This window comes from Rhinoderma darwinii, chromosome 5 (assembly GCF_050947455.1).
Source record: "Rhinoderma darwinii isolate aRhiDar2 chromosome 5, aRhiDar2.hap1, whole genome shotgun sequence".
Lineage (NCBI taxonomy): Eukaryota > Metazoa > Chordata > Amphibia > Anura > Rhinodermatidae > Rhinoderma > Rhinoderma darwinii.
Genome location: NC_134691.1, coordinates 99756616 through 99768941, shown reverse-complemented (window position 1 = coordinate 99768941; position 12326 = coordinate 99756616). Strand labels below are relative to the sequence as shown.

At 39.8% G+C, this 12326-nt stretch overlaps 1 protein-coding gene across 3 annotated transcripts in view; it reads left to right on the top strand.

The window, feature by feature from the left end:
* The window catches only part of TAF4B (TATA-box binding protein associated factor 4b), a 158900-nt gene that overhangs the window by 118650 nt on the left and 27924 nt on the right, over nt 1-12326 (top strand). For all 3 annotated transcript variants that reach the window (XM_075826320.1, XM_075826319.1, XM_075826322.1), the window contains exons 12-13: nt 9952-10077; nt 12231-12287. In XM_075826320.1, the coding sequence (XP_075682435.1) occupies nt 9952-10077; nt 12231-12287 (183 nt within the window). The remainder of the gene's footprint in view (nt 1-9951; nt 10078-12230; nt 12288-12326) is intronic.

The window sequence follows — 12326 nt, the reverse complement described above, 5'->3', positions numbered from 1 at the left end:
ATATGGGGTATTGCCATAATCGGAAGAAATTGGTTTACTAATGTTGAGGTGTTTTTTCTCCTTTATTCCTTGTAAAAATGAAAAATTCTATGTTTTCGCAGAAACAAAAGGCGATTGCCATCTTCACAGACTAATTCCACTAAATTCTGGAAAAAAAACTGTGGGGTCAAAATGCTAACTATACCCCTAGAAAAATGCCTTGGGATGTAGTTTCCAAAATGGTGTCACGTTTGGGGGGGGGGGGTTTCGACTGTTTAGGCACCACAAGACCTCTTCAAACCGGACATGGTGCCTAAAATATATTCCTAAAAAAAGGAGGCCCCAAAATCCACTGGGTTCACCTTTGCTTCTTAGGCTGGTGCTTCAGTCCTTTAGGACACTAGGGCCACATGTTGGATATTTCTAAAAATTGCAGAATCTGGGCAATAAATATTGAGTTGTGCTGCTCTAGTTAAATCTTCTGTGTTACAGAAAAAATGTATTACAAATGAATTTCAGAAAAAAAAATTTTTTTTGTAAATTTCACCTCTACATTGCCTTAACTACTGTGAAAGGGTTGAAATACTTTCTGAATGTGGTTTTGAATAGTTTGAGGGGTGCAGTTTTTAAAATTTGGTGATTTATGGGGACTTTCTAATCTATATGGCCCCCAAAGCAACTTCAGAACTGAACTGGTCCCTGTAAAAATAGCCTTTTGAAACTTTCTTGAAAATATGAGAAATTGCTGCTAAAGTTCTAAGCCTTGTAATGTCCTAGAAAATTAAAAGGACGTGAAAAAAAACGATGCAATCATAAAGTAGACATATGGGGGATGTTAACTAGTAACTATTTTGTGTGGTATTACTATCTGTTTTACAAGTAGATACATTTAAATTTAGAAAAATGCTAATTTTTGCTAAAATGTGAAGTTTTTCACAAATAAATATTGAATTTATCGACCAAATATTTTCACTAACATAAAGTACAATATATCACTAGAAAACAGTCTTGAAATCGCTTGGATAGGTAAAAGCATTCCAAAGTTATTACCATAAAGTGACACATGTCAGATTTGAAAAAAGCATCTGTGTCCACGAGGCCAAAACAAGTGTCCTGAAGGGGTTAAAATATAGCCAATTTATCTATTTATTATTGATTCTATGGTTTATGCTCCCTAGCATAAATAATTTGTAAAGCCACTTATGTCATTTTTCTACTTATTTTGTGATGTATGTATTGCAAAGCCATAAACGCAAGGACTATAAAAAAAAACAAAAAAAAAATGCTTTTTACACTGCTTTCTAGAAGCTATGTTGTGTTCACATTTTTTGTATGCAACACCTATTTTTTTTTTTACCAGTAATTAACCCATTAAAAAAATCTGTTTATTGGGGTGATTGCATAATGCAGAGCTGAGCCGATCCCCCTGAAAATTATCTCCGTGCTAGCACAGTGAATTCTGTCATTCCATTGCTCTGTGTTTTGATCTGAAAACTTGTGAAGTGTTGTACATGCCTCTATAGAAACACTTTTATTTCCCATTTCGCAACTCTCAGCTTGAAGACTTTACTTCATCAACAAAACAGCCTTCACGCTCGAGGTCCCCTTATTACTCCTTGCCATTCACAAGTGTATAGACTATTTATTTGAGCTCATTTCTGCCTCCTTCGAATCTATGAAAGTTCTTGATAATATACAATGTATTGGGACGCCTATTCATTACAGGCGAGAGGCCTTGGCTCGCAATCTCCATTCTAGTTCCTTCCAAAGGTGATCGATGGGTTTCCAGAGTCCAGTGGCGGCGTTCTTTACACCACTCAATCCATCTGACGCTTGGCATTGTGCTTGGTGATGTAAGGCTTGTAACTTTACATGGTCTGCCACTTCTTGACTGGCTGAGTTTCTGTGGATCCATGTGGAATAATTATAAGGGAAGAAATTTCACGAGCTGACTTGTTGCAACAGTGGCAACCTATTACTGTACCACACTCAAATTCAGTGAGCTCCTCAGAACGACCCATTCTTTCCCAAATGTTAGTGAAGGCAGACTTCATGGCTAGGTGCTTGATTTTATACACCTGTGGTAATAAGACTTAAACACCTGAATTTCATTTTTAAGAGGTGTTCCAATAAGTTTGTTTTATATAGTGTAGCTCTTGATAATATATCTCCTCAATCCAGTCAACCATAAACTCCTTAGCACCTTCTAATTCTGTCTCTAGAACCAATGTGATTGACCTTTTTAGATGCTTTTGAAGACTTCAATTACCTCTCAGTATTTGATCTTCACATCCTGCTCCAGTAATTCCTCAGAGATTTACTGACTAATTTGTGATTTTAACTTTTTAATCAACAATGAAGTTTATTAACCCGTTAGTGACCGCCAATACGTCTTTTTCACGGTGGCCACTAATGGGCTTTATTCTGATGCATACGCCTTTTTACGGCGCTGCATCAGGATAAATAGAGCAGAAAGCCGTTAAATCTCTCTGTTCTCAGCTACCAGAGGTAGCTGAGGGCTGGGGGCATCCCTGCTCGAACGGGTGAGATTGATAGAATTATCGATCTCACCCGTTTAACCCCTCAGATGCGGCGCTCAATAGCGAGCGCCGCATCTGAGTTGTATTGGAGAGAGGGAGGGAGCTCCCTCTCTCTCTCAACAACACCCGGCGATAAGATTGCCGAGTGTTTGTGTCTCCGATGGCAGCCGGGGGCCTAATAAAGGCCTCCAGGTCTGCCTGTAGTAAATGCCTGCTATGTCATGCCAGAGGCATGGCCTAGCAGATGCCTGTCCGTTTTAAACAAAGTACAAAAGTATTGCAGTGTATTCTAAAAGCGATCGGATGATCGCATATTAAAATCCCCTAGTAGGACTATTAAAAAAGTAAAAAAAAATAAGTTTAATAAAGTTCATTTAAAAAAATGTGAAAAAAAATGAAAAACCCACTTTTTCCCCTTACAAAATGCTTTACTATTAAAAAAACAAAATAAAGTTAAAAAGTTACACACATTTGGTATCGCCGCATCCGTAACGACCTCGACTATACAGCTATTACATTATTTAACCCGCACGGCGAATGCCTTAAAAAAAAAAAAATGTGCTAAAAAGTTATCAAAAAGTCGCATCTGCTCAAATGGTACCAATAAAAACTACAAGTCGTCCCACAAAAAAAAAAAGCCCTCATACAACTGCATCGGCGGAAAAATAAAAAAGTTATGGCTCTTCACATATGGAGACACAAAAACAAATAATTTTGAAAAAAGTACATGCAAAATCGATACAAATTTGGTGTCGTTGCAATCGTAACAACCCGCTGAATGAAGTTATTGTGTTATTTATACCACACGGTAAACGGCGTAGATTTAGGATGCAAAAAATCGTGCCAAAAGTTCAGGGTTTTTTTCTATTCCCCCCCCCCCCCAAAAAAAAAAAGTTAATATAAGTTAATCAATAAATTATATCTACCCCAAAATGGTGCTACTAAAAAACATAACTTGTCCCGCAAAAAACAAGACCTTATACGGCTATGTCGACACAAAAATAAAAAAGTTATAGCTCTTGGAATGCGACGATGGAAAAACTTCAAAAATAGCTTGGTCATTAAGGTTTAAATTAGGCTGGTCATTAAGGGGTTAAATAAACTGCAGGTACATAACACAATGCTCTTTATAGGCAAAGGGTGGTCATACCAAATATTGATTTGATTCAGATTTCTCTTCTGTTCACTTTGCATTTTGTTAAATGACTAAAAAAAAACTCACGCTTCTATTTTTGAAAGCTTTCTTACTTTGCAGCATTTTTCCCTCAACTGCCTAAAACTTTTGCACAGTACTGTATATTCATCCGGTTATCTATATTCCACATTGTAGGAGTCAGGAGTTGAAATAGTATACAACCGTATTGAAACAATACAGTGTTCGCAGTAGGCGTTCTGCCCCAAACGAGTTTGGAGTAAACGCCTGATGCAAAAATACAAAAACAAGAAAAAAAAAATTGAAAACCTATCTAACCGATTGCGGTGTGTTGCAGTTTGTCTCTTAGCATTCTAAGAAAAAAGGCTATATAAATTATATGATCACTGAAAGTGAGTGGAAAGGGGGATGACTCAAATGACAAACACTTAAAGTATAGCAGATTTAGTGGTTGCTCAAATACAATAAGTTGGAAACACAAAGGCCACAGATTTTAAGAGTCTTTAAAGGATGGATAACGGGAGCAGATAGTTGCTGGGCACTCGAGTTTATCCAATTGTCCCAAACCTTACTGTACTCGGTCTCCTTGTTTCTGTGCTTTTATATATCTTGTTTTTAAGGGTTAAAGTTAAATTAACGCAATATATACTATCTGTAAGGATAGGGGGAGTAGAGGCTATCCAGAAGTTAGACAACGGTTTTCTTGCGTGGTATAGAGTCTCCCGGACGATAAGTTCCACTGGGGTGGGGAATTTCTTTGGGTTGATAAATAAGAAACGTCTTCGGGTAGTCTGGTATTTCAACCCCAATGATGTCAAGCTAGAACTTTTTGATTTTTTTTTCCAGTAGGCCCTCAGAATTGGCCTTGACCAGAGTAGGTGTTAAAAGGTTCTGGGAGACTCCCTACACTTCACACATCTGGGAAGTTTGGCTTAAATATACTAAGTTTACCAGTAGTGATGTAACGTCCACTGGGGGATGTGGACCCACTGGGCTACTCCGCCATAACGGAATAGTTGCTGGCCAGACAGGTATAGGACAGTCACTGGTAGATGGTACATTGATGGCAGGCTTGTGCCGGATTACTGGAAGCGGGCTGGTGCCGGACAGCTGGAAGCGGGCTGGTGCCGGACAGCTGGAAGCGGGCTGGTGCCGGACAGCTGGAAGCGGGCTGGTGCCGGACAGCTGGAAGCGGGCTGGTGCCGGACAGCTGGAAGCGGGCTGGTGCCGGACAGCTGGAAGCGGCTGGTGCCGGACAGCTGGAAGCGGTTAGCAACAACATTTCTCAGGCACTGGGAAGGTGGGCAGAGTTCTTTATATAGTCCAGGGTATGCAGGGATAGGCTGTGAGCAATTTTCCTGGTGCGCCTACATGTGGCAGACTCCCCAAACACTAAAATTGAGCTTTTTAGCCATCATGGACATGTGGAATCTTTTTGTGGTGCAAACCAAACACTTCCCATCACCCCAAGAGTACCATTCCCACATTGAAGCATTGACCGCATCTTGCTGTGGGGATGCTTTTCATCTTTAGGGACTGGACAACTGGTAAGGATTGAAGGAAAGATGGATGTAAATACAGTGCATTCTTTAGGAAAACCTGTTTTACTGCCAGAGATTTGAGACTGGGACGGAGGTTACACTTTCCAGCAGGACAATGACCATAAGCATACTGCTAAAGCTACACCAACGCAACCCAACTAACTTGAAGTAGTTGGAGCAGTTTTGCCTGCAAGAATGGGCAAAAATCCCAATATCTGCATGTGCTAAGCTAGCAGAGACCTACTTCGAGACTTGCATCTATAATTGCAGCAAAAGATGGGTCCACAAAGTACTGACTTTTCTATGGGACTTTCAACATTAAAGCTCTCTGTATTTTGTCTTAATTAATTTTTGTGTCACATGGAAAAATATTTTGCACCTTCAAAGTGGTAGGAATGTTATATAAATCAAAAGTTACAACCCCCCCCTCCCCAAAAAAAAAAAAACAGTCTATTTTAAATCCAGATTGTAATGCAACGAACTAGAAAAAACACAAAGGGGTTGAATACTTTCGTAAGGCACTATAGTCTAATTCGGCATGCAAGGTCCCGTTTTATTTTTCCGGGTGTCCTTTCTGGATGCTAAACCCCTTTTCAGGTCATGTGTTTCTTGAGAAAGGATACCTCTAGGGAACACCTTGTAGGCATCTCAGCATAGCAACACAGAGCTGTCTATTTCTTGGTCCTATAAGAAAGTAGGCCACTAATAAATGAAATGCAGTGGAGGAGAAAATGATGAGCTAACAGAGATTGTTTCCATGTTAGGCAAATCTCCCAGGAGGCTGTCACTGTCAATGGGGAGTGATCAGAGAGAGAAACAGAGAGCGTGAGAGGATGCAGAGGAGATGCGCTATTTAACAAAAGTATGTCGATATGGGACATGGAGTCATGAGAGGAGAAAAGAGTATATCCTAGATTTTGGGTGGAGACATGCATCATCCAGTCCCAGACCTTCTGCAAAAACACTAAAAGGTGGTGGGCTAGGAGGAGATGGGTATGTCCATGGCAGTGGACATCTGGTCGAGGAATCTATCCCAAGTGGTGGTAAAGTACCTTAGCCATATAACAGCAGAACCTTAGTGTGCCAACATGAAATAAAAAATCAACTACTGGTCGTAGAAGACCTCATTGGGAAGGCAGAGACATTTGAATACTAGCTATAAATAAAGAGGCACCAAAAATAAGTGCATGTACAATAATGTAGCGTTTTTCCTCTGTCAGTCAGTATCTCTAGGAGTTCAAAGACTACAGACTTACATATAAAGAGGGAAATTACTCTAGCATTGGAGATAAAAGTGGAGTGATAGACCCAATCCAAGGTCTTCGCAACTACCTATTCTTCCCTTCTTCCAGGTGTCTCCTGATTACAAATGATATCAAAAGACCAATGAGTGCTTTAAACACCAGTGAGGTATCATCAAATGAGACCTAGATAAGGCAAGTACTTGTATGTACAGCAGGTTGGGCACACTACTAAAATAAAATCCAGCCCCTCTGAATCTGAGGAGACCTAGGACCCAAACAGAAAACGAAAGAATAAAAGTTATTAGTCAACATAGAAAGTTATTTACACTCTATTACCACCTGGAGTTCCTTGAAAAGAGGGTTTCAAAATTGATTAAAGTTAATGAGCAAATATCCAACTAGGAAAGTTTAGAATGAGGGGGATACGAGGGTTGCCTCCTCAAAGTCCACTATGGGCACAGGAGGACATAGAAACATCCCATCATACAGTACTGTGCAAAAGTTTTAGGCCGTTGTGGGAAAAATGCTGCAAAGTAAGAATGCTGTAAAAAAAAAAGTATTTAATTTTTATTTTTTAACAATTAACAAAATATAAGGTGAATGAACAAAAGAGATCTAAATAAAATAAATATTTAGTGTGATCACCCTTTGCCTTCAAAACCACATCAATTCTTCTAAGTACACTTGCACACAGTTTTTGAAGGAACTCGGCAGGGAGGTTGTTCCAAAAATCTTGGAGAATTAACCCCATATTTTCTGTGGATGTAGGCTTCCTCAAATACTTCTGTCTCCATGTAATCCCAGAGAGACACGATGATTTTAAGATCAGGGCTCTGTTTGGGCCGCATCATCACTTCCAGGGCTCCTTGTTCTTCTTTACGCTGAAGATCATTCTTAATGACATTGGCTATATGTTTGGGGTCGTTGTCCTGCTGCAGAATAAATTTGGAGCCAATCAGACGCCTCCCTGATAGTATTGCAAAATGGATATGTGTTTGCCTGTGTTTCCCAGCATTAATCCTGAAACTTGCAAAGGAAGCTCCACCATGCTTCATTGTTGCCTGCAGACACATTATTGAACCGGTCTCCAGCCCTTTTGCAAACAAACTGCCTTCTATTACAGCCAAATATTTCAAATATTGTCTCATCAGTCCAGTGCACCTGCTGCCATTTTTCTGCACCCCAGTTCCTATGTTTTCTTGCATAGTTGAGTCGCTTGGCTTGGTTTCCACGTCGATTGGCCACGATTCTTCCACGAAGACCACTTTTGGCCAGACTTTTCCAAACAGGAGATGGGTGTACCTGGGTCCCACTGGTCCCCACAAATTGGGATCTTTTTGATTGTACTTCAGTGAAGAAATCCAGAAAGACTAGGATCCTAGCAAGTGTAAGGGGACTTGCTCACCAGCAAGGCACAGGACACTATCTCTATAATGAATGAATTTTGTGATAAATTGGCTTGGACTCCTGGCAGTGGGTGGTAAATAGGTAGAATGAGATGAGTGTATCTTCTTCATAATGCTTTTAATAGCCCCTCTCACAAATGCAAACCCCTTTGTGCCCCACGTAAATTAATAGGCTAATGGTATGATTTCTGTGCTAGATGCCCATTCATTTACATGTTGACTTCGATGCGGTCGGTGTTAAAACCCTGCACACAGGGCTTATAATTGAGCCTTGTGTTCATGGATATAGAAGTGCTGCTTCTGCATTTGGCTGGTTGTAGGGAACCCCATGACATCATTATTGATTTTACGGATTTCTTGTGCAGAGGGGACTAAATGCGATATGCGTTTAATGGGGTATTACCATTAGATAACTGTTGTCCGTGATCAGTATATGAGGACAGCAGGGAACACACAGATCATGTGTTTCCTGCTAAACTGAGCCCCAGTAGTAAAAAATAAATGGGTAAATTTAAAAATTAACTAATAAATAAGAGAAATAAAATAATTAAAAAAATGAATTGAACATATTCTCTTCAAAAAAAGCGTGAAAAAAAATAAGGAAACAATTTTTTTTCCCGGTTTAGGACCATTTTTTTCCCAAGTAAGATCAACAAAATTTAAATATGTACACTAAAACTTAAAATAATAAGAAAACTCAATGTGTCCCGCAAAAAAATAATAATTGGGGGTATACCAAGAAATGTAATAACAGATTAAATAAATTGCCTTTAGAATGCAGCATTTTGAAAGTGAAAAATGTTACACTGGAAATCAAGGCCCAAAACACCCCCTGTTATGAAAGGGTTAAGGTTTCTTTGATGACCTATGTTTTGACACTTATGTTTTGTTTTCTCTACATACTTTGAGTGTAAGTAAAACATTTTAGTTTTATTATAAATCACTGAGATTCTCTAACACATAATGTCAAGGGATTTAATAGTACAATGCATTGAGGTCCGTATTTGCCAATTACTTTGATAGGCTTCATAGAGATTATAGTATGGTACAGGACATACGAGTCACCACTCTTGTTTTACTTACATTTTTTCCCCAGTGTTCTGTAGAACAAAGCCAGAGGCTTTACTATTCTTCTTGTAAATTTATCATACACACTTAGGGTGAATTTACATGCTGTGGATTTGCAGTGTGGAAATGCAAATCCACAGCAATTTACAGTACATTGCCTGTGGATGGGATTTCCACATGTAGCGGGAAAAAATCGACATGGAAAAACGAGCATGCTTCAAATTCGGCAGGATGCTTATTTGTTACGGAAATGCAGCAGATTTTCACCAAGGATTTTACCCACTCAATGTTTGGTGAATCCACTGCCCAATCCGCTGCAAAATCCAAATATCAGAATCCCTACGGGTATGAAGCAAGATCTGCGGTGGGGGTATTCCTAGAATCGATAATTTTCACCTATCCACACGATAGGTGATAATTGTCTGATCGTTGGGGCTCTACCGCTGTAACCCCCACAGTTTGCGTGAGTGGAGGGTCCCGAGCCCCCTATTCCTCCTCACTGCTCGATTGCATGGAGCAGCGGAGCTTGAATGGAGCAGCGGTCGAGCAGGCGCCTGCCACTCCATTTAACGTCTATGCCGCACAGTAAAGCAGTGAGAAGAAACAGAGGTTCGGGACCCCCAATCTCACGATCCGTCCCAGCGGTGGAGCCCCCAGTGATCAGACAATTCTCACCTATACTGTGGATAAGTGATAATAGCTGGTTCTGGAAATACCCCTTTAAAGTGAAATTTTTATGGCTCACATTTTTTACTGATTAATTTCTTGATATGGTTTGGATACCCTGTTTTTCTGCTACAGAGATTTAGATCCAATGTTAAGACATAGCGTTACATTATAAAGTTCTTACTACCTTTTATCTGCCACTCGTGAAGCTTACTGCATACTTTATTATTGAGCTTAGTGTTTAAACCGTATGCAGTAAACTCCTAAACATATTTTAGTAGTGATTGCAGGCAGTGTGCAAAAATTACTTTTTACGTGTCCTTAATTCTTGATTGTTGGTGTTAAATGTTTCAGCAAAATGATCGCTATGTCCAGTCTAGTGATGTTCGAGCACAGCTTAAATTTCTTGAACAACTCGAGCACCTGGAAAAACAACGCAAAACTGAAGAAGAGCGAGAAATGCTTCTTCGTGCAGCTAAGGTGAGCTACGCATTTCACATATTACAGGAATGATATTGCTAAGTAAAACAGAACGGCAACTCCGGACTCTGAGAGACAAATATTCTCTAACTGTTTGAATGTTAAATTCATTGCAATTAATTATTCTCATGTAATCTTGTACACAAAACTGATTTACTTTTCCATATGTATGGTTTCTGTTTTTTAAATGAGCAGAAAAGAAAAAAAATAAGCTGGCCACCGCCAATCCGATGTGTATTGGGAGTTATTAGAACTGTCTCTTGAAAATAAGCTGATCACAAAGTGTCCCCTTCTGAGATCCCCAGCAATCAGCTGTAATCTGTGGGGAAACCTGTCAGTAAGAATCCTATTACACTAAGAGAGCCCTATTACCTAAATGAGCGCCAATCAATAAAACGTTTTCACAAGGAGCTATTATCAGGAATGTATGGGGACGAGTGCTCTCTTACGCCAAACGCTTGTCCCCATACGTTTCTATCATGTCGGCAGCGCATCTCCCTGTTTACACAAGAAGATGTGCTGCCGACAGCGATAATATTTTAGGCTGTGTAAACTATACAATGAGCCGATAAACGAGCACTTGCTCGTTCATCGGCTGATTGTTGCCCTATTTACACAGGGCAATGATCGGGAACGAGCGTTTTGTGAACGCTCATTTGGCCGATGTAAAAGGACCGTAAGCGTTCAGTTTTGCTTCAGCGCCACCACAGGGGAAATTAAGTATTAGATTCTGCCAAATTAAAGCAATAGGTTGTTTGTTAATGCAGTACAGGACAGGTCCTCCAAAGTGAGAGATCCTTAGTGTAACAGTTCTCCACTCTGGCCAGGAGATGAGGATACTGAGAAAGGGGGAGAGTAGTGAGATGTGTGATGTCCCACACTACGGGGAGGGGGAGATGGTAGATAACTACATGTTCAGTGTTTAGGATGAGGAGAATGTGATTACTAAGTCCATATACCTTATTATGGCATATGAACGTCAGAGGGAAGGTTCCTCGGTTAGGACCCCCTCTTTGAGCCAGACTGGGGAGCCGCTAGCAAGCAGCAGCTCTCTCTCAGGAGGTACATGTATAACCGTAATACTACATCTCCCCTGCAGTGTCTGACTGGTTTGCGGATCATTTTAGCAAAACTAGCTGTTTGCCGGGGGTCTCTGGAGCTGTGATGAAACAACCCCTTTAAATATCTCCTCCTCTTTAAGAGCCTTGAAAAGAAGGTTTTCTTCATTTTAGTTCTGTGAGAAAATAGAAGTAAACCACGTGTGCAAAAACTTTATGCAGTAATTGACCTTGTAATATTTCACTATACACAACATGATTCTCCGTTTGTGATGACTCGAGATTCTACATAATCAAATTGTGCTGATGAATTGTACAATGTGAACCAGCATTATGGACTTTCATTGCATCCGCCTTATAATCCAGCATTCTTTAGTTAGTATTGGTGATCAGTAGTCCTTATTAATGCTGAATAGTAGCAAACTGGTCAAGTTTACTATAAAATGCTCGTCCTATTTGGATAGTACATCCACCAGTATATATAGAATCCAGCTTACTCAAAACATTTTGATAAATTGAAATGCAAAAGTGTAGACTCAAACTAGTGATATCCATGAGATGAGAATCAGATGTTGATGGCTGTATACAGAAGGCTGAAAGGTAATTGCCTTTCACAATTTTAATAAAATGCAACATTTTAACAATTTTTGCTATGCTGTATATTTTACAGGTCTTAATGTTACTTATTTATCATTGCCAACTTTGATGACTCAATTACGATGTATCACACAAAATTAAATAGCAAGAAGGTCATGATTGACTTGGCCTAAGTAGCAGCACTGGCACTCTGGGTTCCCCCAGGCTAGTACTCGGGCATTCAACCTTTATGGAAAATGAGAATGAAAATGCATGAGGGGAAGTCGTACAAATCCTGGACCGAGGCATTATTCCCTGCAGCAAAGCTTTTTAATCACAAGAGAATATTGTTATGCATTAAATATTTAATGTCTGCTTCATGCTTAAGAATGTGGCCATTTTGAGTAACCCTTTATGTGCAAGGTTAAGCAATGCATTAAACTTCTAGGCAACTGGCTAAAGCAAGAGTTAACATATGTAGGGTATCAAGTAATCTTTTTTTTTTGTTGCTTTTGACAGAGCCGAGCCAATAAAGAAGATCCAGAGCAATTGAGATTAAAGCAAAAAGCCAAAGAGGTAGGAGCTGTAACCTGGATGGACTTGCTCTTTGTTTAA